We start from the raw sequence: 27,979 nt of genomic DNA, 5'->3' as shown, positions 1-27,979 counted from the left end.
GGAGGCCCTCAAGGCTATGATCAAACCTCCCCTCCAACCTGCGTTGAATGCCATCCATCCTCTTTAATAACTTGTTCTTCCTTCTGATAATATGCCCAAACACATTCCTATTCCACCCCTGCACCTTATTCCTGAACCCTTCAGCAGCTTGCAGTACATACGAATGAGGTCTCCAACTCTCATGAACGAACTCTTTAAACTTAGGATGGGACTCCCAAGCCAACTGATACCGGAACGGTCTCTTACCCCTAGGATGCTTACCTCTCAAAAGTCTAAACAAAATAGGACAATGATCCGAATGACGGAACGGGAGGTTCAACACAGAGCACTCGGGGAAGGAAGTTAGAGCTAAAACATTAGCATAGACTTTGTCCAATCGAACAAAAGTATTATTACGCTTCCAAGTGAATTTATGACCAGAAGCCCCCAGATCGGAAAGCCCACATAAATCCATACTATTCTTGTGATGCAGACAGCGATTAACATAATGATTGGATCCCCCTCTCTGATCACTCATAAAGGCGATATTATTAAAGTCACCCGCCACAAACCAGGGCTCCGAAATGCTGACACTCATAGAATAGAGAACCTCCCAGAGTCGTTTTCGATTAGACAAGATAGGGTCAGCATACACAAGGGTAATCAAAAAGGGAGTATTGCCGGAAATACTCACTTTACAATGAATGAACTGCTTATCCATGCTAAGAATATCAAAATGAATCCGATCTGGCCTCCAAAAAAGCCAAATCCCCCCAGCCCAGCCAGTTGCCTCCGATCTAACACAGTGCCAGTTCTTAAACTTCTTAACCACCTCATCTGCTTTCTCACCACTAATCTTAGTTTCCAAAAGAGCAAAACAAGATGGATTAAACTGCTTAATAAGATCATTAATATGGATACGGGTAGCCTTGCTAGCTGCACCCTAACATTCCAAAATAGCAAATCCATAGAAAGGAGGACAACTGACCACACCCCTACCCTAAGCCAGGTATTTACTAGGGGCTCCTGAGAGCCTTACCGAGGTACCCCCAGGCCCCCTCTTATCTGGAAACGCCAAAGTGTTAAGGCCACTTTTTTGTTTTCCTTTAAGCTTTTTCATATTAGTTTTGTTAACTCCCATAGATTTTCCAATCCCAGGATCAATACCAGGAACATGAATACTAACCTCATTTGATTTCTTCATCCTTCTAGCTGCAAGGGTCAGGGTCCCCCCCTAGGCTTCATCCTTAGAGACAAAAAGCGGGTTCACAGATTCAACCACCTTCTCGACTGGATCTACAGACTCCAATCCTGGAATACTCTGATCCATATGATTCTCATCTTGGTCCGACTCTTGAACTTCCTCAATCATCAGGGCCCCAAATCTGGACCCAGGCAAGGCTACTAAAGAAACCCCAACCTCCTTTCTAGCTTTGAGGACAGGCTTCTCCTTGACATTTGGAATAATAGTAGCTTTAGGAGAAAGGGACTTAGAATTTGTGTTGATATCAGGAGGACGATTGTGAACCACTGCAGGTTGATTCCTACGTCTAGCGGGCCTCTTTGCCACCATCCAGGGACCAAAGTTCCCTTCATACCTATGGTTCCCTCCAGTAATCCGCACACTACTCTCAACCCTCTCTATAACAACCCTCTCCCTTTTAGGGCAACCCTCCTGAGAATGACCATACATGCCACAATCATAACAGATGTTATGTAAACCTTCATACTCAATAAAGAACACTTTATCCTGAACACAGAACTTTGAAAGTAAAGGTTTAGCCAGATCAACATCTATACATACCCTAGCAAACTTACCCCTAATGGCCCCAATTGTAGTCTTGTCCACATGGTGGACCTTACCAACCAAACCTCCTATTTTACTCAGAAAGTTTTCACTGTAGTACTCAATGGGAAGGCCCGGGAATCTTACCCAAGTCAAGATCCTGTTAACCGAACAGTCGTGAGGATTAAAATTAGGAACCCAAGGCCTTAAGGCCAAAACATGATTGGAAATGATATATGGGCCTCCCTTGATAACCGAATTATAATCCTCAACCCTGGTAAATTTAATGACATAGTAGTCATTTTCCAGGTCAGTAATACTGACTTTACCTTTCCTTGCCCACTGCGCTTGTATTCTTTGGGCAAAATAGTTAAAACTAATTCGCTTACCCAGGACAGTAACAATCAAAGACACCTTCCACTTCTCTCTAAGCTCACGCTTCTCTGCAGCGGAAAGTCTAATGACCGGACAGAGAGGATCCTCCTGGCCATTATCTTCCTCATCAGAATCCGAGAACATATCATCAGAATCTCCCACCATTAAAACTTCCTCTAAAACCGGCTCTTCCTCAGCCACCCCCATGACCGTGTCCTTCCAAGAGTTTTTACCAATCTCGCTCATCTGAACCCTAGGTCTGGGGGAGACCGTCTTCCCATGAGCTACTCCTACAACACCCACCCTTCCCGAATTATTAGAAACATCCAGACCCGAGGCAGCCTGCCTCCCCGTCGTAGCCCCTGCCTGCCCCTCACAGCCCGGAGGAGAGGATCCCGCGCAAGGCACTGCGCCGACAGCCCCAGCCCACTGCCCGGCCGAGGAGCCGGCAGTGCCCGGCACTATCGGCGCATAGCCCTGCGCCAGGCACCCCCCGCCCCACTTCTCCCCCCGAGATTGGGGGAGCCTTACCCCCGACATCAGAAAAACCAGCCGCCCGTATCTCCCATTGATCCGCACCCAGCCGCGACAACCTTGTCGAATCTGCCGCCTGTGGATCGCAAAGATCCGTCCCCAGCCGCACGGGCGGCGCCCGCGAGAACCCTACCGATGCACCATCCATGCCCACGAGATCCCTACCGACGCCCCTGGATTCCCCTGCCTCCACCCCGCCAAGCGCCCCGCCCCGATCTACACCAGGCGCACGCTCGCCACCAACAAAACCTGCCTCACCCTTCTCGCCCCAAACCACCAGGCCGCCGCCCCCTTCCTTGCCGCAAATCCCCTCCAGATCCGACCCCCCCTTGCCGGCCACAGCCCCCATCTCCCTAGATCTATCCCTAACACGCTTTACCATGAACCCTAGCCAAGAGAGAGAGAGAGAGAGAGAGAGAGGAGATAGATCTAAAAGAGAGAAAAATATCTAAAAGAGAGAAATAGATCTGAGAGAGAGAAGATAGATCTAAAAGAGAGAACAAAGATCTAAAAGGGAGAAATAGATCTGAGAGAGAGAAGATAGATCTCAAAATTCTCCATCTTCATAAAAATTCTTCACCATGACAACAGATCTGAGAGAGAGAAGACAGATCTGAAAAAGAGAAGATAGATCTAAAAGAGAGAGAAAGATCTAAAAGAGAAGAGATAGATCTCAAAACTCTCAATCTTCATAAAAATTCTTCACCATGACAACAGATCTGAGAGAGAAAAGACAGATCTTGTATAAATACAAATTGAATACTCAAGTTTTTAATAATTATACTAAACAATCTGGATTGAAGTATGTTAGAATTTTCACAATGTATCTTCATGGTTTTTTATTTTGGAAGATCGTTTAAATTTGTTGAAATTTGCACCATATATTGATAAATCTTGGAACAATTTGTTAGAGTTTAAAGTATGTCTCAACAGGATTCTAACTAATATACTTCTACTTTATTTTTGTAATTTTTAAATTAATATGTTTTTATTTATTTATTTGCAATGAGCATGGATTATTCGTAATGATATTTGTTGACTATATTGTGGAACAAAGACTTATACCAAATCATATTAATTTGCAGATATATAGGTTGAGATTGCCAACTTTGTTCTACCATTTTAGCAAGATGAAGCATGTAGATGGATATGAGTAAAAAATTATATGTGAAATCATTTGGTGACCCTAAAGGTATATTGATGGTTATTGTGGACAAATTTTTTTTACAAAGTGCTGAAGTAATGTGTAAATTCGTTTGGAAATGAAATTAAAATATATTGTTTATTTTGAAATTACAATGTATTAGTTTCAAAACTATAAGAAACTTGTTTAAATTCTTTTTGAAAATTCTAAAATTAGTTGAATCATTTTTGTATAAGTTTCATTCGTCTCTCGCTTTCACTTTCACTTAATCTCATTAGTTGAAATTTCATTTTAGCTTTTTGGAACTCATATCATATTTTTTGAAACATTTCCTTTATTTTATTTTTCAAACAGTTGGATTTGAGTTTCGGTTGGTTTCGTCGAATTTTAAAAGATATAAAATCGTGTCGATTTGCATTCTGATATTCTGGAACTTAGACTAAACTTGTTCAAACATTATAAATTGGGTCAAGATGCAAAAATACCCCTAACGTTTTGGATGAGAAAACAGTTTGATGAATTATTTCTAAAATTGACCCAATTTATCAATGTTAGAGTAAAATTGCTCTTTGCTCCCACTGTTAAGGGTAAAATTGCACCATTTTAGACATTAGGGATAAAATTGCTTCTGACCCAAAACGTTAGGGTATTTTTTATCAGTTTAATGGATTTTCCGCTGGTGTCACTATTTTGTAGGCCTCTAGACTCTGATAAATTTTGTACTAAAGCAGAGTTGAATGTTCATAATGAACAAGGGAATAAAAGCTTCTGCTGCAGTTCTCTTAGCACCAACAAGTAAGTTTATGATCAGAAACTCTGCCGAATAGAAGAGAATATATAGCAATACAACACCTACAATTAACATCATCTTGAGAAAGCTTCCCAGCATAGATAAGGGGATCTAGATGGAAGGTATCACTGCTTTGGTATAGTTTATAACAGCTATAATAATTATGTAACTACAATGATGTTTTGCAGCTTATCTAGAAGAACAAAATAATAGTGGACCTAATGAGAAAATGCAAAACTAAAAATTGTCATATTTCGGTAGTACTATTGCAAAGCTATGCCACGCTTGACCAAAACTTCCCAAAGCTTTTATGTTTCTTATCTTCACACGAGAATTACATTGTACAAAAAGACAGAAACCAGAATTACACAGAACACCTCTATGATACATGGATGCCCCACAGATTTTAATATTATATTTCCCACCATCACATATAAGGACCTCAAAAAAAAATTAAAATTAAAATAAAATTAAAATATTAAGGCCTAAAACGAGGAATGGGGGGGAAAAAATTAAACTAATGTGAAAAATACCCAGCACTACCAACTCATTAAAGTGTGTCATTTACTATCTGATCTCTATCACTCGTGGCTCAATTTACAAAGACGGTGCTTCCAAACTAGAAGCACGACAACCCCAACTTCACATCCGTCTGCAACCTTGCTCTCTGAACTTGTATCTTTGTCATCTGTATTTTGAAATTGGAAAACTCCGAAAGCCCTTAACACTTACATCAGGTACGGTACAATGATCGCAAGTTAGGAACTTGTGGATACGGATGGCCTCATGCTTCTATACAAACACCAGAAACCCAAGGTGGTAGCATGAGCCAGAATGAGTATGATGGAAGTATCAGAAGCAGTAGCTACTATATCCATGCAAGAGATCCCCTATCATTTGTTACTTGCGGACGCCCTCTAGTTGGTGTAGGAGGTCTGTTTGCGTTCAACTCCTGCTCCAATAACAATTATCAACATACAGAATAATACAGCTACCAATAATTATTTTTATTCGAAAACAAAACAATTTTCAAATGCATTCCCACCTGCATCCATGTATCTTCAATATGGCGTTCAGGTGAAGCTTCAGGAGATGAGATTGCAGGTGGGATAGGATGAATTAGTTTTGGAACCACCACGAGATCTCTACCCAAAACTAAGATAGCCCCTGCATTATTGGCAGTTCCTGTGGAGAAAGGAAAAGACTCAAATTAAGGGTTCCAACCAATCCACGTGGATCCCTTCCAAGAAAAATGGGTTATGGAAAAACATACCACAGTAATTGGTGGCTGAGAAAAGTGTGATAAGATGCCCTTGGGCAAACCGCTCAAACCCATCCATCACACATTCATGAGCACGTACTATCAACTGGAGATCATTGTTATTGCAAAATTCCATTACTCTATCAGGCTGCAAAAGTGAAGCTTAGTTTATCAGTATGAAATGAACCATACTCAGATCAAGAATCAAAGTTAACTAAAATGAATAAACACATATGTGATAAGAGTAGCAAAGGCATAAAATCAAACAAGTCCAAAAAGAAGGGAAAGGGTGAGAGCCTCACTAACTATGGTTGCTTCTTAGTGTGTTTTTTCCCTCGATGTCAGGATGATTGGATCACAATAAGGACTGTAAGGTGGTGTTTGATAACTTAAATAAGCTCTTAAAATTAATAGATTAAATGCTTCTAGTTGACACAACTTAAAATATTAAATTAAGACAGGAAAAAAAACACTTAATGTAGCAAGTCAAAATATATAACTTAAAATTTTAAGTTAACATTACCAATAATAATTTTCCAACTTTTCTATAAGAAATGATTTGTACTCTTCAAATATATTTATATTACTACCTTTCATAAAAAAAAATAAAAAAAAAAAAAAAAAAAAATATCATAAAGAATAATTTTCACAATCTTAAAAAACTTTATTTCTTTTGAACCCAGTAATTTATTTTTATTTTTTGACTTTATCATTGAACATTTTTAGCATTTATAATATTCAGCACTCAAAATTCAATACTTATTTTTTTCAGCACTTCATTTTCAATTTTATCAAACAAACCCTAATCTAAAAATTTACTACAGAAAAATGTAAATGAACTTCATTTTGATACCATAAAGTCAATCTGGTCATTTCTGAGAAAATCACAGGAATAGCAACGTGGCAACCATGTTGGAAATGACAAACTTTTATGTATGATATGACAGCCACGGGACTACAAAAACAAAAATATATAAAAAAAATATGTTTGTTATTTACTTAATTCAACTGCTTGAAACTGTCTCGGGATCCGAGACAAAAATGTTTTCTTTTTATTTTTTTTGCTGTCACGTCTGGTCATGGTCATTTCAGACAGAAAAAGTCACCAAAATAGTGACATGGCAACCACATTGAAAATGACAGACTTTTACTATGATATGAAGGCCACATGACTACAAAAAAAAATATATATATATAAAAATTATGTTTTTTTACTTAATTCAACTCCTTGAAACTGCCACATGACGGCCAAAATGTATTTTCTTTTACTTTTTTTTGTTACGTGGTTGCTACTTTGATGTCATTTTACAAGTAAAAATAAGTTCTCCAACATGGTTGTCACGTCACTATTCCAAAGACTTTCTATCTAAATTGGTTGGAATGACTTTATTGAAATAAAAAGTAAAGCTCAACCACTTCACTGAAACAAAATGAAGTTCAGTGACTGTTTTAAAACCGCCCCAAACTTCAGTGATCATCGATGCAATTTACCCTTAGAATTTAATGAGAGGGTTTAAATAATAGTGCAGAACAACAGTTCCCATGATCTTGCCACAAAATATTCCAAAAACCATAGAAGATTGAACAGAGCAAGTAGCAAATCACAAAGAGCACAAAAGGCGACAAATATCACCTTGAAGGGGTCCAATTAGGCTATCAAAATGCCAGCTGATTCATAGGGTGACAAAGTTAAGCACAAAAGACCTGATAGAACCGGACCTCATTTTACATGCCTACCCTATGTTAAGATTACTATAATTTACATAGCATCAAGCAACTCAAATTTCCCCCCAGAAGCTCCAATATCTTTCAACCACCAAAAAAATGATCTACAACAGATTAGTACCTCAACAGATAGTGTTCCAGAGGATAGAAGCCTCGGCCTATATTTAAGCAGTTGTTTAAGGAAAGGAGGGAGGAAAAGTGAAGACAAAAATTTTAGGGTTAATTTCAAAAAAAGAACATGTGGTTTCGCTAATTTGCAGATGGTGCCTGTAGTTTTTCTTTGTTGAGAAAAGAGGGCTGAGGTTCTCGCCCGGTTGCAAATCAAGGACTTTTAGGTTGACATTGCCAGTTTGACCCGTAGATGACCTCAAAATAGAAAATTCCAAGAATTAAATTTGTTTAGTACCATATTCACCATGGAACCACGTTTTCTATTTTTCAAAAGCATCATTTTGGCAGCACTCTCTCTAAACATTAACTTTCTCTGCTAACCAAACAACACCTAAATGACCTCAAAACCAAAAAGTTGAACAATTAAAGTTGCTTAAGAATTTTCTATTTTGAGGTTCATCAACGGTCAAATTGGCAATGTCAACTTCAAAGTCCTTGATTGCAACTGGGCGAGAAACTCAGCCCTCTTTTTTCAACAAAAAAAACCACACGCACCCATCTGCAAATTAGCGAAACAACAGGGGTTTTTTTTCAAATTAACCAATTTTTTTATTATCCAAAACAAGTACCAGAGAGCACTCACCCCAAAAGTCACCAACCCTGGACCTCTAGCATTCGGCCGCAAGCCTTCCACACTGTCATTTTCTGTAGGATCAGACCTAAGAGATAACAATAAGTATGTCAATGTAACACCTAGCAGAAAAATGAGAAACAATAAACACATGCACTCACCATAACAAATCCATCAGTACAATTGATCCTGCTTCCATGCTAATTGGACGCTGAAGACTCTCTATCTGTTCCACATGATTTATTGAGCGGCCAATACCCCCATGCATACAAATTATTTTCTTCTCGATCAGTGCCGCTAAAGGAAGCCAATTGAACAAACGGTTGATCCGATGCCAAACCCAAATCCCATCTCTCTCCCCCTACCCAATGATTATCCAGTTAGTGTTTAATCACTTGATGAGATGAGAATAAACAAAGACAATATGCAGAGAATGCAATACCATGCGCTCAATACACTCAATCCGAAAGCCAAAGAGGGCATTGATATCTGCGGCTTCATGGTTTCCACGAATTAGATGAACATTGTGGGGATACTCAACCTACAACAGCAAAACATGCATATCTTTTATTCTATCAAATTTCAAGAGACTTCATAATATTCAAATAACAGAAGAATAACCACCCCCCCAAACAAAAAGAAAAGGTTTAAATAAATAAACAAGAAGTTCGACAGAGATTGAGGAACAAGTCTGTGAATACCTTCAACGCAAGCAGAAGACTAATGGTTTCCAGGCTATGCTGACCTCGATCAACATAATCTCCTAAGAAGAGATAATCGATATATCTGATAATCGTAAAATTAATTAGCATCATTTGAATCATAAAGAAATGTGTTGATGCTCGGGTGCAGTCACAGCCACTGGAGGAAAAGAAAAAGATGCACTAATAGGAAACAAAAAAAACTAGCTCCATTTGAAACATAATGAAGAAGCATGCAAATCAGTGAGTGCATATTTTTCCATGGTCTCAATCAATCTGTAAAGGAAACGAATGTTCAATCCATACTGGATCTGGCAAAGAGAAAATGCATATTGAAGCATCATGAAGCAGTAAAAGCTTACAGAAAATCATATTACATGCATAATATTACAATTCTGGTTTTATAATTGCCAATTATCAAAACCTAGACTACCTTAATTTCTCTAAATAATGACAACAGAGACAGAATATGCATGTCCATTTTCAGTATTTATATCATAACGTAGGTGTGGAAAACCATCTGATGGAATAACGAATCCCTAAAGCATAGAGATTACTGTATGTCATGATTGTGGGTTTCTTCTACACTAAAATAAATAAATAAATAATCACAACCATCAGCGCTAGTGACTAGAATACACCATGCTGTCACCATTCTTGTCTTTTATTTTGGCTCTTTAACATCATCCTATTTGCTGTCATCAACTACCGCAACCATTACTAACATTGCCAGCTTTCTGCTTTAGCCAGTGACTACACTAAAATGCTTCAATACTATGCTATCTGACCATTGATATCTGTATGACAGTCTTCCACATGCATATACCTATCAAAGCATCATGGAATGAAGACTGCTTCTCTTCTAGTCAATCCTGAACTTTTCCAAGAATTTCTTTTAATAAGTTATTTATATTGGACAATCCACAAGTAAAAAAAATGGACTTCTTTCTATTGTCACATAGATTCTCTGTAACAACACCCAATGATAACTAAACCACAAGGTATCGCTTTGACACCAAAAACAAAAAAAGAAAAAAAAAAAAAATCTTATCCTTACAAGTATCAAATTGCTAACCTATTAAGTACTTTCAAATTCTCTTTCATTTTATTTATCCTCCTTGTTAGTATGTTTAATCTTTTCCTTTTAAAGCAGCTTGATTCATCACACTTCTGTCATACTAGCTCAAACTCATTTCAACAACTACTATTCAAATTATACTCTCCATATATCCTTAAGCTCAGTATTCCATAATCTGAAGCCCAGAAAATGCCATAGTACTAGCTGCCAAGAAGTGCATGCAAACAGAATCATCTGTCTCCTGTTAACTACCAAAAGCTAAAACACGTATTTCTTCTCCCCAATTACTGTATTTAGATCAACTTGAGAATGAGATAACATATGGCATTAGGCCTTTTTCATATTGAAAGCAGAAGACTGCATAATCAATTCAACTGTTGAACATGTAACATTCTGAGCGGAAACATAAATTTAACAATTGCCATATACCAGAACCATCTCCTAAAAAAGCATCTCATGTACAAATTTAAATATTACTTGGTTAATTTGGGAACTTGTTTCACCACATCTAATTTAACATAGATCACAAAGTTGGAAAAAAAGGAATCACCTTTAAATGACTATGTTCGGAGACTTGATCTTATTGATTAATTATGCTAGATATTAGATAGAGAGAGAATTCACTCCTCCCAATCTCATCAGTTAAAAAGTATTTAACATTGGCTGCTTAGCAAAATGGTTATGCTATTCTGTTGAGGTAAGAAATTAAGATCAAATTTAATAAAAATTTCTTAATCATTCCGTACTTACTACAGCGGCCGAGAGAGAGAGAGAGAGAGAGAGAGAGAGAGAGAGAGAGGAGAGAGGGGGGGGGGGGACACAGCATATACACAAGAGAGAAGAGGGGGCTGGAGCAGGAGACAGAGAGATGACAACATTTAGTTTCCCTTTCTTTGAAGATTCAGTACAAAAATTACTAAAGTCCCCTCCTTTGACCCAAAAAAAAAAAAAACTGAAACTCCATATCGTGAACCAGAGTTCCTTCACACAAATGCAGTTTTGACACATTTCACATTTTTTCCTTCTCAAAAAGCTATAGTTTCAGGTTTTGGAGGTATGTTTTCTTCTCTTATAATTTGGAGAGAAACTCTTTCACATGGCCTATCTCATGGGTGATACCTTCTTCTTGTGGCCTTGAGTTCAATTATATATTGTGATGAGACAAAGAAAAATACAAAAATTCTAAGACGGCCTGGTTCAAGCACTTGGTTGCAAGTTATAACAACAACAATTCAGAATCAGTCAGCTTGCATGGATTCAACTAAATCAAGAATTTCCCTCTTGGAAAGTAAAAAAAGATGAAATAATGTGCATGATGAACATTAAACTGTAAAAGCTTACGCTATATCACCAGCTGTTGAAGGTGCACCATACTCATCAAAAAGGCGCATTAAATCTCCAAACTGCCCATGCAAATCACCAAATATTTTGATAGGAGCCCTAAGCTGTAAAACACTTGGCTCACTTGAAAATATCCTTTCTGCGCTATCACAAAGATCCGCTATTTCATTGCAATCCAAGAAAAATTGCCGACGAACTGGAGGCTTCCAACCACGAGGCTTTAAAAGATGTGCTATCACCTAGAACATATAGGTATAAACAGTTAATGTCCATGAAATTATGATTTTAACCAGAAAATACTTGTTGACAGGTAGTTCACCTATAACAATAAGAGGGTGCAACCTACATGCATGCAAGGTATACACCACCTAACAAAACTTCACCTCTTACAACTTAAAGAACCCCAAAAATACAGTATAAAGCTGAAGGAAAACCTGAGAACAAGATGAACAAAACCTACAAGACTATCTTAATTTCAGAGACTTCTGTCACAAGGCAAAAAGCCAAAAATGTTACATGGATGGTTCATTATGTCAACAATGGTGTCAAACACAAAAGAGAAGTGGTCGGCCAGCATATCAAAGGCTTTAATTTGAGCAACAAATACTTAAACTCATGGCTCGTGATTCCACTCTCTGCATCTTACTATAACTTCCCTAAAATGCTCATTATTTAATAATTGTTATAAAAACAAAATTCCTCATGCATAACAATGCCAAAGTACTTGATCAAAAGCATATTCCAAGATAATTAGCAGAACTCTTACACTCAAATGGTCGATCAATTTGACAATATCAACCAGACAAGTTCTAAGAATATTAAAGTTCTACATGTACGTACCCACCATATTATGATGGGACCAAAGCAACATAGAAGAAGAGTGCCAATGCATGTTCCCAGAAACAAATGTCCCATGATCATAGTTGATGCATAACAGTTCAACAGTTGATCAGATAAGGAAGAACGGAAGGAGAGTAGCACTTGAGTACGAGATATCACACCCAAATTTTCAAATAACAGAAGTAGTCAATCTGATTTTTCAGTGTGATATAGATAATAGCTATGGTAAGTTCCATTTCATCAATCTACACAATTTATTTTTATTAGAAACTCTCAATTCAATTAAATTCAATTATGAGTAAGAGTTTAACCAATATTCTCATTTCAGCATCAATGTCTGACATCTTTCAAAATATGCATCTGACAGGAACTAAAAGAAATAATAACCCACCTTTTTCGGCACACTATTAATGGACATCTGTCGATCTAGAAGTTTCCTAGCTGCAGTTGCACTCTCTGGGGTCCCATAGCTGACCCGTCTGCCTTCATTTTCAAACTGGTCAATAGAAAGCTGTCTGACCATACCTCCTAAGGCTCCACCAGTCTCTGCAGCTACAACAACCTGAGATTGCAGATTATGAATTAAGCATTTTCATACTGTTTGAATTGGCATAAATTTCAGCTTTGCCTTGCTTCATTAGTAGACAAAAGAATATACTCACTGCTCTATGATGCAGCCTAACTCCAGGTGGAGTAATGCTATTAGATCCAGTTGAATCAGGCTTGATCAGAGAAGATATCTGTTTGCCACTAGGCGTAGCCTCTGCACCACGATCCCTGTCCGGCAGCTCAACTTCTCCGTTAACTTGACGTGCCTTAGCAGCAGCTAAAGTTGCACTGATGGCCTCAGCTTCTGCAGCTGATGCCTCAACCAAATACTCCACACCTTTGCTTGTTCTCCTATATGTAATGCATATTCAGCTACTATTTAACAATATTCCACTTGTAGTACCAATAGACCACTTTCTATCTTACCGAGGTCCAGGGAGCATGGCATTTTCAGTGCTTATGTCGGTGTACATGTCCCCATTTACAGGAGGTGCAACTGGATTACCCAGCACAACAGCACCATCAGGTGCTGCTTCAGGCATTGTTTGCCTTCTTTCATCAACAAATCCATACCTTCCACTCCCAGCTAACCTCCCTGGAAGTACATTAGAAGCAGCGGCAGCAACAGCTGCATGAGAAGCTGCAGTTGTTGTTTCAGCAGCAGCTAGATCTTCAGCAACAAGTAAATCATCAAGTAAGACACCTGCAAAAAGAAATAGCACTTCATTATCTTACAACACCATAAATGGTGAAATGGTTGGATATGATAACACAAACCAGAAACACACTCCAATATACAACAATAAAGCCTTACTCCAACTGAGATTGGATATATGGACTCTTCCTTTACATTCAAAATCAAACACAAAAAGATAGTGCTGCTAAAAAAATTCTACCAAATAACATATCTGCCAGTAAAAATTCTCCCTTGTCCGATACCAACAATATGATTTAAAAAAAATCCAGAGAAGAAAAAACTTGACCAAGCAAGTACTATTCTGATGACAATCTACTATGCTAATATAAAGCTTCCCAAAATATTAACAAATACATTAATTTCTCTCATTAGTTATAAATACATTGGCTGCCAAACAAATCAATTAAGCAAACTTTGTCCATCACACTTGAAAATCTTCCTGCATGATGTCCTACTCAGCCCTTCCAACGTACAACACTTCTTTAAGCGTACCATCTTCTAGCAGGTCTCAGTATCCATCAATTGGAACTATCAAGAACACCTTTTTGTCTTTAATGAGAATGCATGAATTCAGTTATAGAGTAATCTGATCCTTGTTGACTTCAACAAGGACAACAACAACAAAGCCTTAGTCCCGAAATGATTCGGGGTCGGCTAACATGAACCATCATATAAAACCGTAAAATCAAGTCGTGTCAGCGACACAAATTCGCTCCCTCCACTCATATCACTCTCGATCACCCTCCTCCAAGTTCGCTTAGGTCTTCCCCTACCCCTCACCACTACATCCCTTTGCCATTCTTCGGTTCTCCTAACCGGCGCATCAAGCGCTCTACGTCTCACATGGCCCTACTTTTGTCCTAATTATTTCATTACTCACCTGATCCTTGTTGACTTCATGCTGAAAAAATGAACTTGAAAAAAGAAAGTTTGATCACTCACCACCACGTAAGCCACCATAAATAAAAATCAAGTCACCAACTGCAGCAGCTGCATGCCTACAACGCCTTGTCAACTCAACTGCAGCATCTCCACCAGCAGCGTCAGCACTGTATCTTCCAGTCCTCGGACTAGTAACAACAGATTTAGTATCGCACCAAACTCCAGCCGCTGTATCCAACACTATACCAGGAGAAACATAAATCATTTTCAGGATATAATCGGACTTACCAAACATAACCAGACAGGCAAAATTTCATTGTCAACGAAATATTAACACCATCTCAAGTAATACATATTAGTACAGATTTCTAGTCACTATTTTGGAACAACGTACATAAAAACTATCACAGTTACACAAGTGTGGATCGTCCATGGTCAAATACCTGCAACACTAGAAGAATCTTCTACCATGCGACCCCCACCAAGTGCACCTCCAGACACATGGAGTCTTGCATTGACGAAAACCTAAGAGTACAGTTAGTTGAACTGATCAATATTTCCAGAATGAGATCAAATTGCCAATAGAAGAAATAAAATCAAGGGAAACCAAAACCCACAGCTGCATGTTGATATCTTGGAGATGGGGAGACACCAGGAGCAATTGCCCATTCCCAACGACCATCCCTATGTTTGGCAAGTCCATATGCACTTGCAAGAGGCTGCCAAGAGAAGGTTAACCAGAAATTATACCACAAGAAACTAAAAAAGCAGTCACCATCAGAACATAATAATTTCAGAAAACAATAGTGAGCCTTTCCAAATGATTCAAGATATATAGTAAAAATGTTTCCCTCTTATCATTTTAGAAAAGCTATAAATAACATTACTAATGGGAATCACAAGAATACACCATTGATCTCTTCATCTATCAACAAAAATGTCAAATGTGAATTGGCACAATTGTCAAATTTTCAGTGATCCACAGATGACGTGCATGTATAACCCACTTTATCTATAGAAACACCCATACTACTATTCTGTGAATCCTCATTTGTTTACTCTTAGCCACAAAGAAACCAAAATGTAAAACATTGGACAGTTGCTAAGCCTACAAAAAGAGACCTCCAAGCATTTTACTCCACATTTCCATTCTTCCAAACTGCTCCCACTCTTCAAATTCTTCATTTTTTTACTCTTCAAAATAGTGAAAGTGAAAAAGCTGCACAGTTGCTTATATCAAAACCCACAATAAAAGACCCCCAAGCACTTGACTCGGCTTCTGCATTTTCCATACATAACCAATTAATTCTAAGAATTAAATACACCATCTAAAAAGTTATAAATTATTCTGTTATGGCCCACAGTCAATTTATGCGTCGATTGGTTACTAGACTCCAATCTAACTCGGGTCTACTGTTCTTCGATTTTCTGCCTTTGAAACCTATGTTGCTAATAGATGAGGATCATTATTAGAGAGAACCTCAAATCTCTGGATTTTCTTGTGAAAAGGAACTTAACTGCTGTTCCTTCAAACTTCATTAGACAAAAGAAATAAAAATACAAACTGTCTGCCAAAAGAAACTGCCAAATAACTAACTAAAGTTACATCAGGGCTTAAAACTAAGACACACCAAAATAAATACTCTAGGGGTGGCAATGGGGCGAGGAAAAACTGAAAACCGTGGGGATCCGAACCGATAGTCGGGAAAAAACCGAACATTGTGTGCGGGGCTGGGTGCGGAGGAAATTTTAGCCCCGAATATTAAAATTGGGCGGGGGTGGGTATTACTATCCCCAAACCGCGGGGATCCGCAAACCGCCCCCAAAAAACCAACCGTAAAATCCCCAAACAATAAAATAAAATATTATATATATATATATCTAAGATAATTAGTATTTAAATGTGATTAAAAAAATAATCAGTATTCTGATAAGTTAACTATTACTATTACAACAATTTAATTTAGTTTTATTGTTGTTCTTGGTATATCACATATATGAGTTTTTATTATATCAGTACTTTAATTTTGTTTTATTGCTACTCTTGGTATATCACATGTATTTAGATATGTTTTTTATTATAAAAGTACTGATACTTAATGCTAAGTTTTTTTTTATTATATCACTAATTTAATTTTGTTTTATTGCTGCTCTAAAGTTATATTTTTATAATTTCGTTTTATTGCTGCTCTAAACTGATATTTTATACCAGTAACACGTGGTGAATTTTAAATTTGGGGATTGGATAATTTTTTAATTTGTGGAATTTTTTAAATTTTATTTGGTTGGGAATTCCCCAAAACCCGTGGAGAACCGTGCGGGCGGGTGTAGGTGCCAAAAAATCCCCGAATATTTTTTTGGGATTCCCCGAAACCGCCCCTGAAAATATTGGGGGCGGAATGGGGGATGCAAAACCGCCCCCGCCTCGTCCCGTTGCCACCCCTAAAATACACGCCACCCACAAATAAATTAAAGTTAAATAAATAACAGCCTTATTTCAATTTTTTGGGTCTATAACATAACTCCCCTCCTCAATATGGAGCTTGTCCGCAAGCGAAAATGAAGGATATTGTTCCTGCATATGAATAACATCTTCCCAAGAAGCATCAGTTGGAGAAGGACCTTCCCTATGGATTAGAACTCGTAAGTTGCGTAGTTTGATAATTAGGATTGTAAGTAATCGCATGGATGGAAACCTTAGGATCAACGTTCTCGATTGTCGTTTCCACTGTCCAAATCACCAGGCTCTTCTATTCCTTCAATCCAATATAGCTTCTTGCAACTATGTCCCGAAGAGAATTGTTCACAATTAAAACACAAGTTCTTAGCCCGACGCTCCTCCATCTCTGCGCTAGAAAGTTTCTTGATGAATTGTTGTTTAGGAAAGTCACGCTTAACAGCAGACCGAGAATCAAAACCCGACACTTCAACCCAAGGCTGCCAACATTTCTCCGTTCATACAATCGAGCAAAATTCATTGCTGAGTAAGGGTATTTGATTGATGCAATTCTACTTCCACTGCAATATAGTCTTGTAACCCACCGAGAAAGATTTCAAACTTGCGTTGATAGGCCTCAACTGAACCAGTTTTCCGTAATTTAGATAATTCTCCCAAGTTTGTGCCATGTGAAACCGGCCCAAACCGTGAATGACAAAATGTTCTAAAATCATCCCATGTTAGGTCAAGCTTATCTCTATCCAATTTCAAAAACCATAGTTGTACATCTCCATTTAGATGAGCATCCACCATCGGTATTTTTTCTTCCTTCGAAATATGTTGATGACGAAAAAAATAATCACATCGACTTAATCAAGGAAGAGGGTCACAACTGGCATCAAATTTGCGAAATTCGATCTGAGAATATCGCGGACCGACTGTATTTCGGTCTGGAATCCTATCCTCCCCTGGTTCCCGATCTCTTCTACCTCGATTGACACTGTTGTTTCCTTGGTTGCGAGTTTTTGTGCGAGAAGAAACTTCACGATACATGGCCATGAAAGCCTCCAGCTGTTGCTGTAATCCGTGAAGATCACCTATAACGTTAGGCTCTGATACCAAGTTGTTATGGCCCACAGTCTGAGATCGAGTTATAGGTCGATTGGTTACTAGACTCCAATTTAAATCGGGTCTATTCTTCTTCGATTTTCTGCCTTTGAAACCTATTTTGCTAATAGATGAGGATCATTAGAGAGAACCTCAATAAAAAAAATTGTGAAAAGGAACTTAAATGGTGTCCCTTCAAACTTCATTAGATAAAAGAAATAAAAAATACAATGGCCTAACAAAAGAAACTGCCAAATAACTAACTAAAGTTACAACAGGGCTTAAAACTAAAACACACCAAAATAAATCCACGCCACCAATACACAAATTAAAGTTAAATAACTAACAGCCTTATTTCAATTTCTTGGGTCACGTTCACAATGAAGAAATAATATACTCTCTAGGAAAGATAATTGGAAAGGTAACACAAAATAATTGAATAGAACCCTCATTTGAATTATTCAGAGGTAAAATTTGATCCTAGGCATAGTTTTAAAAGGGAGTCGCCGGAGGCGAGAGGTGACTGTCCTGCAAGAGGCGACCGCCTCACCCCTTCAGGCGAGAGGCGGTCGCCTTTTGCAGGTAAGGCGTTTTGCTGGTCAAAAAAAAAACTTAAATTAAAAATTATTTTAGGTCTTGCTTTCCTCTTCTATTCTTCTTTTCATCTCCAATTTTCCTGGGATTGTAATGTACTCTGGTCTTGCTCTCTTTTTGGTCTTTTGTTACTCTGCCCTCTGTTTTGGGATGTACATGTCCTGTTGTTGTTATGCTTCCCACTTCTGACTTTTTTTTTTTTAATCAAGAATTCTAATAAGCCTAGATCTAACGGTGAATGAGCAAATTCTACATGCTCATTAAGGTGCATGTGATCAAGACTGTCTCCACTTACAGGAATTTTCACATGCACCTTAATGAGCAAGTGAATTTGCTCATTCACCGTTAGATATAGGCTTATTAAATCTAAGCCTCGGGATGCTTTGAATCTCCACCTTAGGATTCTAATAAGCCTAGATCTAACGGTGAATGAGCAAATTCTACATGCTCATTAAGGTGCATGTGATCAAGACTGTCTCCACTTAATGCCTTTCTCATTGCCACAGCCTGAGCCTGAAATTTTTGTGTTTCTTTTGATCAAAATTTGTGGTTTATGGAATGGAAATTCGTTTGTGTTCTAATGGTATGTTTGGGATTGTGAACAATTTTTTTCTTTTGCAAAGTTAGAAATTCAGTTTTTAAACTTAGTTTACCTTGCAACAATTGACCTACAGAACATTATTTATATACTGCTATAGATGGTAAAAAGTTGATGTTTGATGTTATGTTATTTGGATTTAGTTTTATTATTAGACTATTAGTTTTATTTTGGGATTTGGATGATGATGTTTGATTTATGTTATTAGGAATTACGATTTTATTATTGGAGTATCAGTTTTATTTTGCTTTACAACTTTAGAAGTTAAACTAGTCAATTTGAGTAATAGTTTTGTTTTCTGTGTTTTTCTAATTTGTTTGTCGCCTCACGTGCGAGAGGTGGTCGCCTCCCCTCGAGGCAATATTTGCCTGAATAGCCTTGACTAGCCTTTCGCCTTTAAACTATGCTCCTAGGAGACCTCAGAAAAGAAAGGAGAGAATGTTGATTGTTGCTTCAACCACCTTTCACTAGAAAAATACCCTTCCATGGAAAGGAATTCCTTAATTTGCTTAGTGGGGTCCCATGCAGAATGTTATAAGAAAGATCCACTTTGTTCTGTGACAGCCATTAAATCTTTTTAGGAAAGCAAAATTTCTGTATGTAACTACCAAATCCTAAAAGTAATAAGAACTTGTAACACCCAAATCCTAAAAGCCACAAATTAATGTAGCTCCAAATCCCGAATACCTTCCAAAATCTGGTCTACAAGCTTTTCCTTCCCCTCTGCCATTAGACTAAAAACAGAATCTCATCACGATCTCAAGCTAACAAAAATCAAGTTGATGACCTGAGCATAAACCAAATGCATGGAACTGAGAGGTCGTATACATCTCACAGTAACCCAATCAAAGATTATAGAGCTGAAAGCACATCCCAACAAAAAGTGGGAATTCATATATATGAGCAAATGGCAGTCAACTTATGTAATAAGGAAGCAAAAAAGAATGAAGTTTCCAAATCCAAACTGCATCAATCACACATTATCTAGTTCAGATAGGAAGGAAAAAGAAACTTTCCGCATTTCAATTAAAATGGACCAAGTAATAAAATGTACCAAGTAACAATGAATAGGTATAATTAGGATGCCTACCAGCTCCCAATAACAAACAAGCCCAATGACAAGCAATAAAACCACAAGGGAAGAGACTTAGACTGATAACTCCTCTTCCTCACCCACCCCAATCCAACCCAAAAAATCTGCTTGATCAAAGTTAGAATAAGGATATGTTTGAAGTACAATTTACAAGTATAAATGGAAATTCACCTCCATATCATGCCTCAGTGATATAATTCTTGAAATTAATTATGGAATAGCAATTTTAAGAATCCTTCTAATAACTGACACTATTGTTCTCAACACCAAGCATCATATGTTAGCTACACTTTTAATCCCATGGCAGTATTTAGACATTGCATGATAACTGTCAGTCACAGGTTAAACCTATTAATTTTGAATTCTATCAAAATCCAAAGCTATCTATTCTAATGGGAATTAGATAAGAAAGAGTATATCCATCCAGAGCTATTGATATTCCAATACATAAATCATAATAGCAAAAAATCATGCAGGTCAGAGGCTCACCACGCTATTTGCATCTCTACCCCCACAAAGCAAAAGCAGACCATCAGATCGTGCACTTGCAGTTGCATACCTAGTCAAAAGTGAAGGATCAGTAGTAGGTTCAACTGCAAACTGAAATATTGCAAATAAACAAGGTCAAAGACAGTTAAAACCTAAAGAATATACTAAACAAGTTTGCAACATGCATGAAGTACTGCAGTTCATGATGCTTTAAATTCTTACCGATGAGAGATCACAAGGTGTAAATATTGTGAATAGACAATAGAAGAGCAGCATAACAGAAATCAGTTGGAAGAGCTATTGAACATGCAAAGAAAAGAAAAGCTACTCAATAACACTAAATCTAATTTTCTCATTTTTTATCTCATCTTGTTTTGTTACCAAGTGAAACCAATACATAAACACAGGATGTGTCAATCAATAAGGCCTCTAGATCTTAAACAGGTACCCCAAAGGAAGAGCCTTATACATAGTAAATAGTAAACAGAGTACAAGGTGATATAACTGAAGTGTGTCCAATTAGAGAGAGAGAAATTCATACATGCAAGGTGGTGGACCTTCCCCTTCAGGTTCCAATTTTCGCCACTCATAAGGCTTGGCAGCTGTGTCAAGGGCCCATACATCAGACAATGGACGTTTCCCTGAAATTCACGAGCAAGTATTTTATAAACACATTAAAGATATAATCACTTTTGCATATCTGGAGAGCTAAAATGTACTTTTAAGCCTGTTAAGACAGAGATATGCTTTAATCTTAAAGTGAATTACCATCATTCCCTCCAATTGCCATGAGATACCTTTGACCCACTAAAGCCATCACATGCCCATATCGTGGCCCAGGTCCAGGACCTTGAACAACAACTCTACAAGAAATTTACAAGTTCAATTACATATCACATAGCATATAATAGGAAAGAATAGGCGAACACATTGTATAGAATCACCACCTATGCCATCGTGGCCGTTGTTGTGTGAGGTCAAGCACATGAAGATCCTCTGCAGATAAACCAGCTGGACCAATTCCACCCTGTGTTGAGACGAAAGAGTTTAGCTATAACTTGGTCCACCATCCAGATAGCAATTATAAGTCATCCATGAGCTAATACAAGTGTAAAAGCAGTTGATAAGTTCCAATTACTAACCTGAATAACAACCATAGTCCCCACAGCAGTCGCTACATGAGCAGCCCTCGGTGTGGGTGGTTCTCCAAAAGGTGTGATCCTGCAAAACAAGACCAACGCGACCAGTACTGAAAAAAAAAATAGAAAACAAAAGTGACTGGCGAAAAATGCAAGCTACCAATCAGCTTACCTAGACCATTTATTTGTCAGAACATCATAACAGTGAACATCGGCAGTGGCACCTGCTAATCCTGCAATTCAAGCAAACATAATAGTGATGAAAGTCCAATGTTAAAAAAGTAAGCTCACAAAAGTTTCCATGGCTTACTGCATTTACTGACACGCACCCATTAGAGAGAACAAATCAAAACAGTTTTCCACATTAAACCTAAAAATATTCAAAATAACATTCTTCAGGTTCAATGTCGTCATGATCACCAGCACCTTAAAGTGGAAGAAACTCGCACAATAGGCAAGCTGGCCTAATGAAACCTCAAGTAAAATAAGGTACTAAAACAAGAAAGAAGTCGCATATCCTGGTTACCAGATACACATGGGGAAACACGTATTACAGCTAAAGGAATCATGTTGTAAAGGTTACTAACTAATTCGTTCAGATTCCGTGATAAATTAGATAACAGAACTTTATAAATATTACAGATAGAGCCCCCTGCAAGCTAAGGATTTTAATACCAAGAAATAAGTACAATTCTGTATTATTTTGAGATTCCATATAAAAGCTATGGTTCACATGACAATAAAGTATCTTAGGAAAAACAGCAAGTGCATAAATAGGATCCTAAGCTACACAAAAGAAAATAATGAAAACATAAAAAATATATGAGTTCAATTGGCCTGCTTTCATAAAATCAGATCTTAAACACCACTAGGATGACTTGGAACTAAGACAATAGTATAATTGGTGCCAACAGAGTTTTTTATCTTTAATTTGTCAAAAAATCCAATGAAAGAAACGTTTAAATCATTTGTAGCCCAAAACACATAGTAGATTTGTATCTTGAATTTGTCACAAAACTCCAATGAGAGAAACATATAAATCATTTGTCTTGGTGCCAACCACATAATTTAATTCGACATTTTGAACTAAAATATTAGGGTGCTTCTTTTGGGCTATCTGAAAATTCTTACCCAACAATAGAAGGATATAGCGTAAAGGATTGCTACTAAGAGAATGATTGTAAACGTATGAAAACCACAAAACTGCAGCTTCTACAATTAATCCCAAATGAATAATTTTAACATAACACCAACTTTTCTATCTTCACAGTCTGATTACTAAATTCAGGGAGACTCTAAAATCAAATCAGAAATTTGCCCCTAGCATAAAGGGCGGCCCGGTCGCACTAGGCATCCCCGCTGAGCGAGGGTCAGGGGAGGGGTCCCACCACAAAGGGTGTACTGGGGGCAAGCCTTCCCCTGCCAATTTATTTGGCAAGAGGCCACTCCTAAGACTCGAACCCGTGGGGTTACACGACAACAACGTTTACCGTTGCGCCAAGGCTCGCCCTCTAAATTGAAAGAAATTTGCCCCTAGCATATGCAGCTAAAATTTACTAACTTAAAAAAGAGGTACTAACAAAGGGGGAAAGAATCAAGTACGTACGGATGCCAGCATTCCCAGCCGAGGAAGGAGTTCCGGATGCAGCAGAATTGCCCTCAAGTGCAGTGGCGCCACCGAACAAAATCAACCTTGGTCCTATGTACCCAGGCGTTCCCTCCTCGCCTACAGCAGCTACAGCAGTCAGGGTATGGCCACACCTGGGTCCTGGACCATCCTCCTTCTTCTCTATAATTGCATTTACCACCGAATAAGTAGGCGCATGCCTAGGGCCCACCACAGGGCTTTGTTGCTGTACCTGCGCCTGTGCAGGTTGTTGTTGTTGCTGCTGCTGCACCGAGGGTGAAACAGCAGCAGGAGTAGGAGATCCCGCAGGCTGTGTTTGATCCCTAAGCTGCTCTCTCTCCATTGCCGTTGGAGAAATAGCGTTTTGTACCGCTGAATCGTGATCGGTCTCCGGCACCATCGTCGAGTCGACATCCATTGGTTCAATCCTCCAATCCAAGCCCTAATTTCAAGATCGGAGCTAGAATACCAACAAATTCGCATCCCTAATCAACATTTTGAAGGATTCACTCACGAATTGAACGAAAAAAACTTGCAACCTAATGAAACCCTAACGGATGTTTACCTTCCCAATCAATGAAGTCGTATAAAAATAAATAAAATTAAAGAAAGGAGAGAGAGAGAGAAACTCTCGATTAGGTTTTCCTCCTTTCTCCCCCTCCCGTTCTGAGAAAGAAAAACAAAAACAAGGAATGTTGATGAGAGAACGTAGAGCCGGTCGAGGAAAGAGAAAAATTAAAGAAACGGGACGGATACAATCACAAAGAAGTGAATCTCTCTTTCTCTCTCTTAACCCCAAGAATTAAAATAAAGAGGAAAAGGAAAAGAAGAAAGTTTTTAGCTTTCGTTTTTGTTTCTATTTCTTGCTGTGCTGTTCCTTCTCTCTCTACCAAATGGGAAAAGGCAAGCTTTTTTTTGTTTTGTTTTTATCTCTCTAAAAAATTATGTGTTAATTTCTGCTTGGCTCTGGTTAGTTTTTTTTATTTTTTTCTCTTGCTGTTGGAAATGATGAGGTGTTGTTTACCGTTATCAACCGGTTAAGATGGGAAAGGAAGGGATGTTGAGCGCCGTCAGATGAAGAGGACTGACGGCGGAGAATGGTGTCCAGATACCGAATTAGCCGGGAACAGGTTTAATTTTAACGGTGATTACCACTTTCCTATTTGCAGGGAATTTTGCCCCTTTGCCACCCAGTTTGGAGGCTGGGAAGAAAATCACGCTCCTCATATGTAGAGCGTGCTCATTTGTAGGCTTTTTTTTTTTACAAAAAATTATTGTCCTAATAAATACCATGATAACGTGGAGAAAAATATTACTCAAAGTTTCGGCCGTCTTTTATTTTTTAAGATTTGATTCAGTAATTTTCAACGTTACTGCAAAATAGAGCAGTTTCCTTTTTTGACAGGGCATGCTCCGACTAATTCAAATATAATGTCCAGCAAATGTAATAAAATGCAAATTTCTAGTGCGAGACTGTCCGACTTTAGTCATTTCTAGCCTTAATAAAAATACTAGGAAAAGTACAAAAATAAACCTTGTGGTTACACCCATTTTTGAACAACACTCATGTGGTTTAAAAGTTTGCAAAGTGGTACTATGTACTTCATTCCGTTAGCAAACACATACAAAATTGACTAACGGTATTAAAAGTCAAAGGAAAAAGAGTTAATTTGGTCTTTTTATTTATTTATTTTAATAAATTGACCCTTTTATTATCTAATTATCACAAACAAACCCCAAAATAAAAAATATAAATCAAATATACCATCTTCTTCATTTCTCTTCAATTTCTTATTTTTTTCTTCTTTCTCTCCCATCTCTCTCTCCTCTTTGTTAATTTATCTTTCTAAAATCAATGAAATTTTCATGTTTTCAATTTAATGACACTTATACTCTCTTTTCTTCTTCTCTCTAGCCTAACCATTTTGAAAAAACAGGTTCTGAATCTGCTTCTGAAACAGGCACTGGATGAAATTCAAGAGCAAACTGAGTCAAATGTCCAGGAAAGTGATATCCATGGGCTCCATCCAAGGCCCCCTTTTCTTTGCCGGCTCTACATCATATGGCCCGACGCTCGTGCACCCTTCCGTACATATATGCTCTAAACAATCCATCGCTACGCTTAACTCCATATATATGTTCCTCTCCTCTCTCTGCCTCCTTGTTCTCTTCTTCCTCTGTAAACAAAAAAAAAAATTAATTTCATAATCTCATAATTAGCAGTTAATTAATTAACTTTTTAATTAATTAACTAAACAACTTACTGTTTTGGCTTCATCGATGAATTGGAGAATTTCGAGCTCCATCCAAGGGTCCTGATTTTGCATGAATATCAAGGCTTTTGTAATCTCTATAGCCTTGAAATGGCTAGAGATTAATTTCATACACTTGAGGTAAAGATCCGGTGCGTCGCAGAGTCTTGCTAATTGAAGAACATCCACCACATTTTCAACGGTTAGCCGTTGACTCATATCTTTAATGCATCTCTCTTTCAGTTGAGGCACTAGATAAACATGAGATAATGCTAAAAGATGGTTAGATAGAAGAAGAAGAGAGAGTATAAGTGTCATTAAATTGAAAACATGGAAATTTAATTGAGGTTAGAAAGAGAAATTAACAAAGAGGAGAGAAATGGGAAAGAGAAAGAAGAAAAAAAAATAAGAAATTAAAGAGAGATGGAGAAGATGGTATATTTGATTCTTATTTTTTATTTTGGGATTTGTTTGTGATAATTAGATAATAAAAGAGTCAATTTATTAAAATAAATAAATAGAAAAACCAAATTAACTCTTTTTCTTTTGACTTTTAACACCGTTAGTCAATTTGGTATGTGTTTGCTAACGGAATGAAGTACATGGTACCACTTTGCAAACTTTTAAACCACACGGGTGTTGTTCGAAAATGAGTATAACCACAAGGTTTATTTTGTACTTTTCCCAAAATATTAAAAGGATAAAGATAGTGATTCATGGGAAGTTTAAGAGATAGAATGGATGGTGATTCTGTTTACAGGGTCCATAAGATCCAGGTACAATTGAATCGGTTATCGAAGCAGGAGGATACTTATTGGAGACAAATAGCAAAGCAGTTCTGGTTGCAGGGAGGATGAAACATGATGCTTAATCTAGGACTATGAGAAACATGATGCTTAATCTAGGACTATGAGGGACTGGGTCGTCGTGTGCGAGAGTACTTTAAGGGAGTATTTGCACCTAATAGTGTTAGTAATGTCGAGCTGGTGGATGTGCTTACACGGAGAGTTTCAGAGGCGAAAAAAATGAGATTGGAAGCCCCGTTTAGTGTTGAATAGTTCAAAGTGGCGGTATTCTAGATGCACCCAGATAAATCGCCAAGACCAAACGGACTGAACCCGGGTTTTTACCAGTATTTTGGCCATATATTGGGTAGGAGGTTGTTGAGGCGTGTAGAGGATGGCTCGAGATGGAAGAGTTCCCGGCCAATTTGAATGACACAGTTGTAGTACTGATCTCGAAGGTTGATGCACCGAAAAGCATGGCGGATCTTAGACCAATTTCGCTTTATAATGTGTTATACAATGTGATTGCTAAGGTCCTAGCTAATAGGCTCAAGGTAATTTTACCTAATTTGATTGGGGAGAGTCAATCTACTTTTGTCTCTAGAAGATTAATAATTAATAGTGTGCAAGTAGCCTTTGAATTTATCCATCACATGAAGAGAAATAATAGAGGCTTGAATGGGGAGGTAGCCCTTAAGATTGATATTAGTAAGGCCTATAATAGAGTGGATTGGAATTTTCTAGAGGCAACACTTCGAAGATTGGGCTTTGGTGACAAATGGGTTCGATGGATATTAATATGCATGACAACTGTGTCGTATTCAATCTCAGTGAATAAAAAGATGGTTGGACCAATTACACTTAGTCGAGGGCTGAGGCAAGGTGATCCGATGTCTCCATATTTGTTTATTTTGTGTGCGGAGGTACTTTCACAATTCATCTATCAGGCTGCAAGAGGAGGATTAATCTAGGGATGTCAAAGTGTGTAGAGGTGCATCGATAGTAACCCATTTGTTCTTCACAAATGATAGCTTCTTGTTCTTTGGGGTGTCAGAGGAGGAAGTCGGTACTATGTTGGGTATTCTAGCATCATATGAACAAGCCTCTGATCCAGCAATCAACATTCACACATCGGTATCTTCTTTAGCAAGAATGTCAAACCTTAAGGGCATGGATATGTACCTTGTTATGTGTCTGGGCTTCGTTGAACACGGGTCGCTACTTAGGGTTGCCATCCTTAATAGAGAGATAAAAAAAATGAGTTTTTTCATTCCTTATTGATATACTTAGGAAAAGATTTAGTAGCTGGGGTGTTTAGATTTCTATCCAGTGCGGGTAAGGATATTTTGATTAAAACTATAGCCCAGGCATTGCCTACTTTTTGCATGAGTACCTTTTTGCTACCTATGTCTATTTGTGAGGAACTGTAAAAAA

At 37.9% G+C, this 27,979-nt stretch overlaps 2 protein-coding genes across 2 annotated transcripts; both read right to left on the bottom strand.

Annotated features, from left to right (window-relative positions):
- Nucleotides 1-4,904: 4,904 nt before the first annotated feature.
- LOC136222418 (serine/threonine-protein phosphatase BSL3) lies at nucleotides 4,905-24,455 on the bottom strand. The gene is made up of 21 exons (XM_066010159.1): nucleotides 23,488-24,455; nucleotides 22,054-22,114; nucleotides 21,885-21,963; nucleotides 21,690-21,769; nucleotides 21,511-21,605; nucleotides 21,284-21,383; nucleotides 20,743-20,812; nucleotides 15,042-15,143; nucleotides 14,868-14,949; nucleotides 14,485-14,664; nucleotides 13,272-13,548; nucleotides 12,959-13,196; nucleotides 12,688-12,858; nucleotides 11,457-11,695; nucleotides 9,038-9,122; nucleotides 8,779-8,877; nucleotides 8,498-8,697; nucleotides 8,349-8,424; nucleotides 5,882-6,017; nucleotides 5,654-5,793; nucleotides 4,905-5,560 (listed from the first exon to the last, which is right to left on the bottom strand). Exons 1-21 carry the CDS (start codon nucleotides 23,924-23,926, stop codon nucleotides 5,477-5,479), a joined length of 3,033 nt encoding a protein of 1,010 aa, XP_065866231.1. The 5' UTR covers nucleotides 23,927-24,455; the 3' UTR covers nucleotides 4,905-5,476.
- Nucleotides 24,456-25,499: 1,044 nt separating this feature from the next.
- Nucleotides 25,500-26,078, bottom strand: LOC136222684 (BTB/POZ and TAZ domain-containing protein 1-like). Its single transcript, XM_066010413.1, has 2 exons — nucleotides 25,773-26,078; nucleotides 25,500-25,685 (listed from the first exon to the last, which is right to left on the bottom strand). Exons 1-2 carry the CDS (start codon nucleotides 26,076-26,078, stop codon nucleotides 25,500-25,502), a joined length of 492 nt encoding a protein of 163 aa, XP_065866485.1.
- Nucleotides 26,079-27,979: the final 1,901 nt, after the last annotated feature.

The sequence above is a fragment of the Euphorbia lathyris genome, chromosome 3, assembly GCF_963576675.1.
Source record: "Euphorbia lathyris chromosome 3, ddEupLath1.1, whole genome shotgun sequence".
Lineage (NCBI taxonomy): Eukaryota > Viridiplantae > Streptophyta > Magnoliopsida > Malpighiales > Euphorbiaceae > Euphorbia > Euphorbia lathyris.
This window is presented reverse-complemented; position numbering and strand designations above follow the sequence as displayed.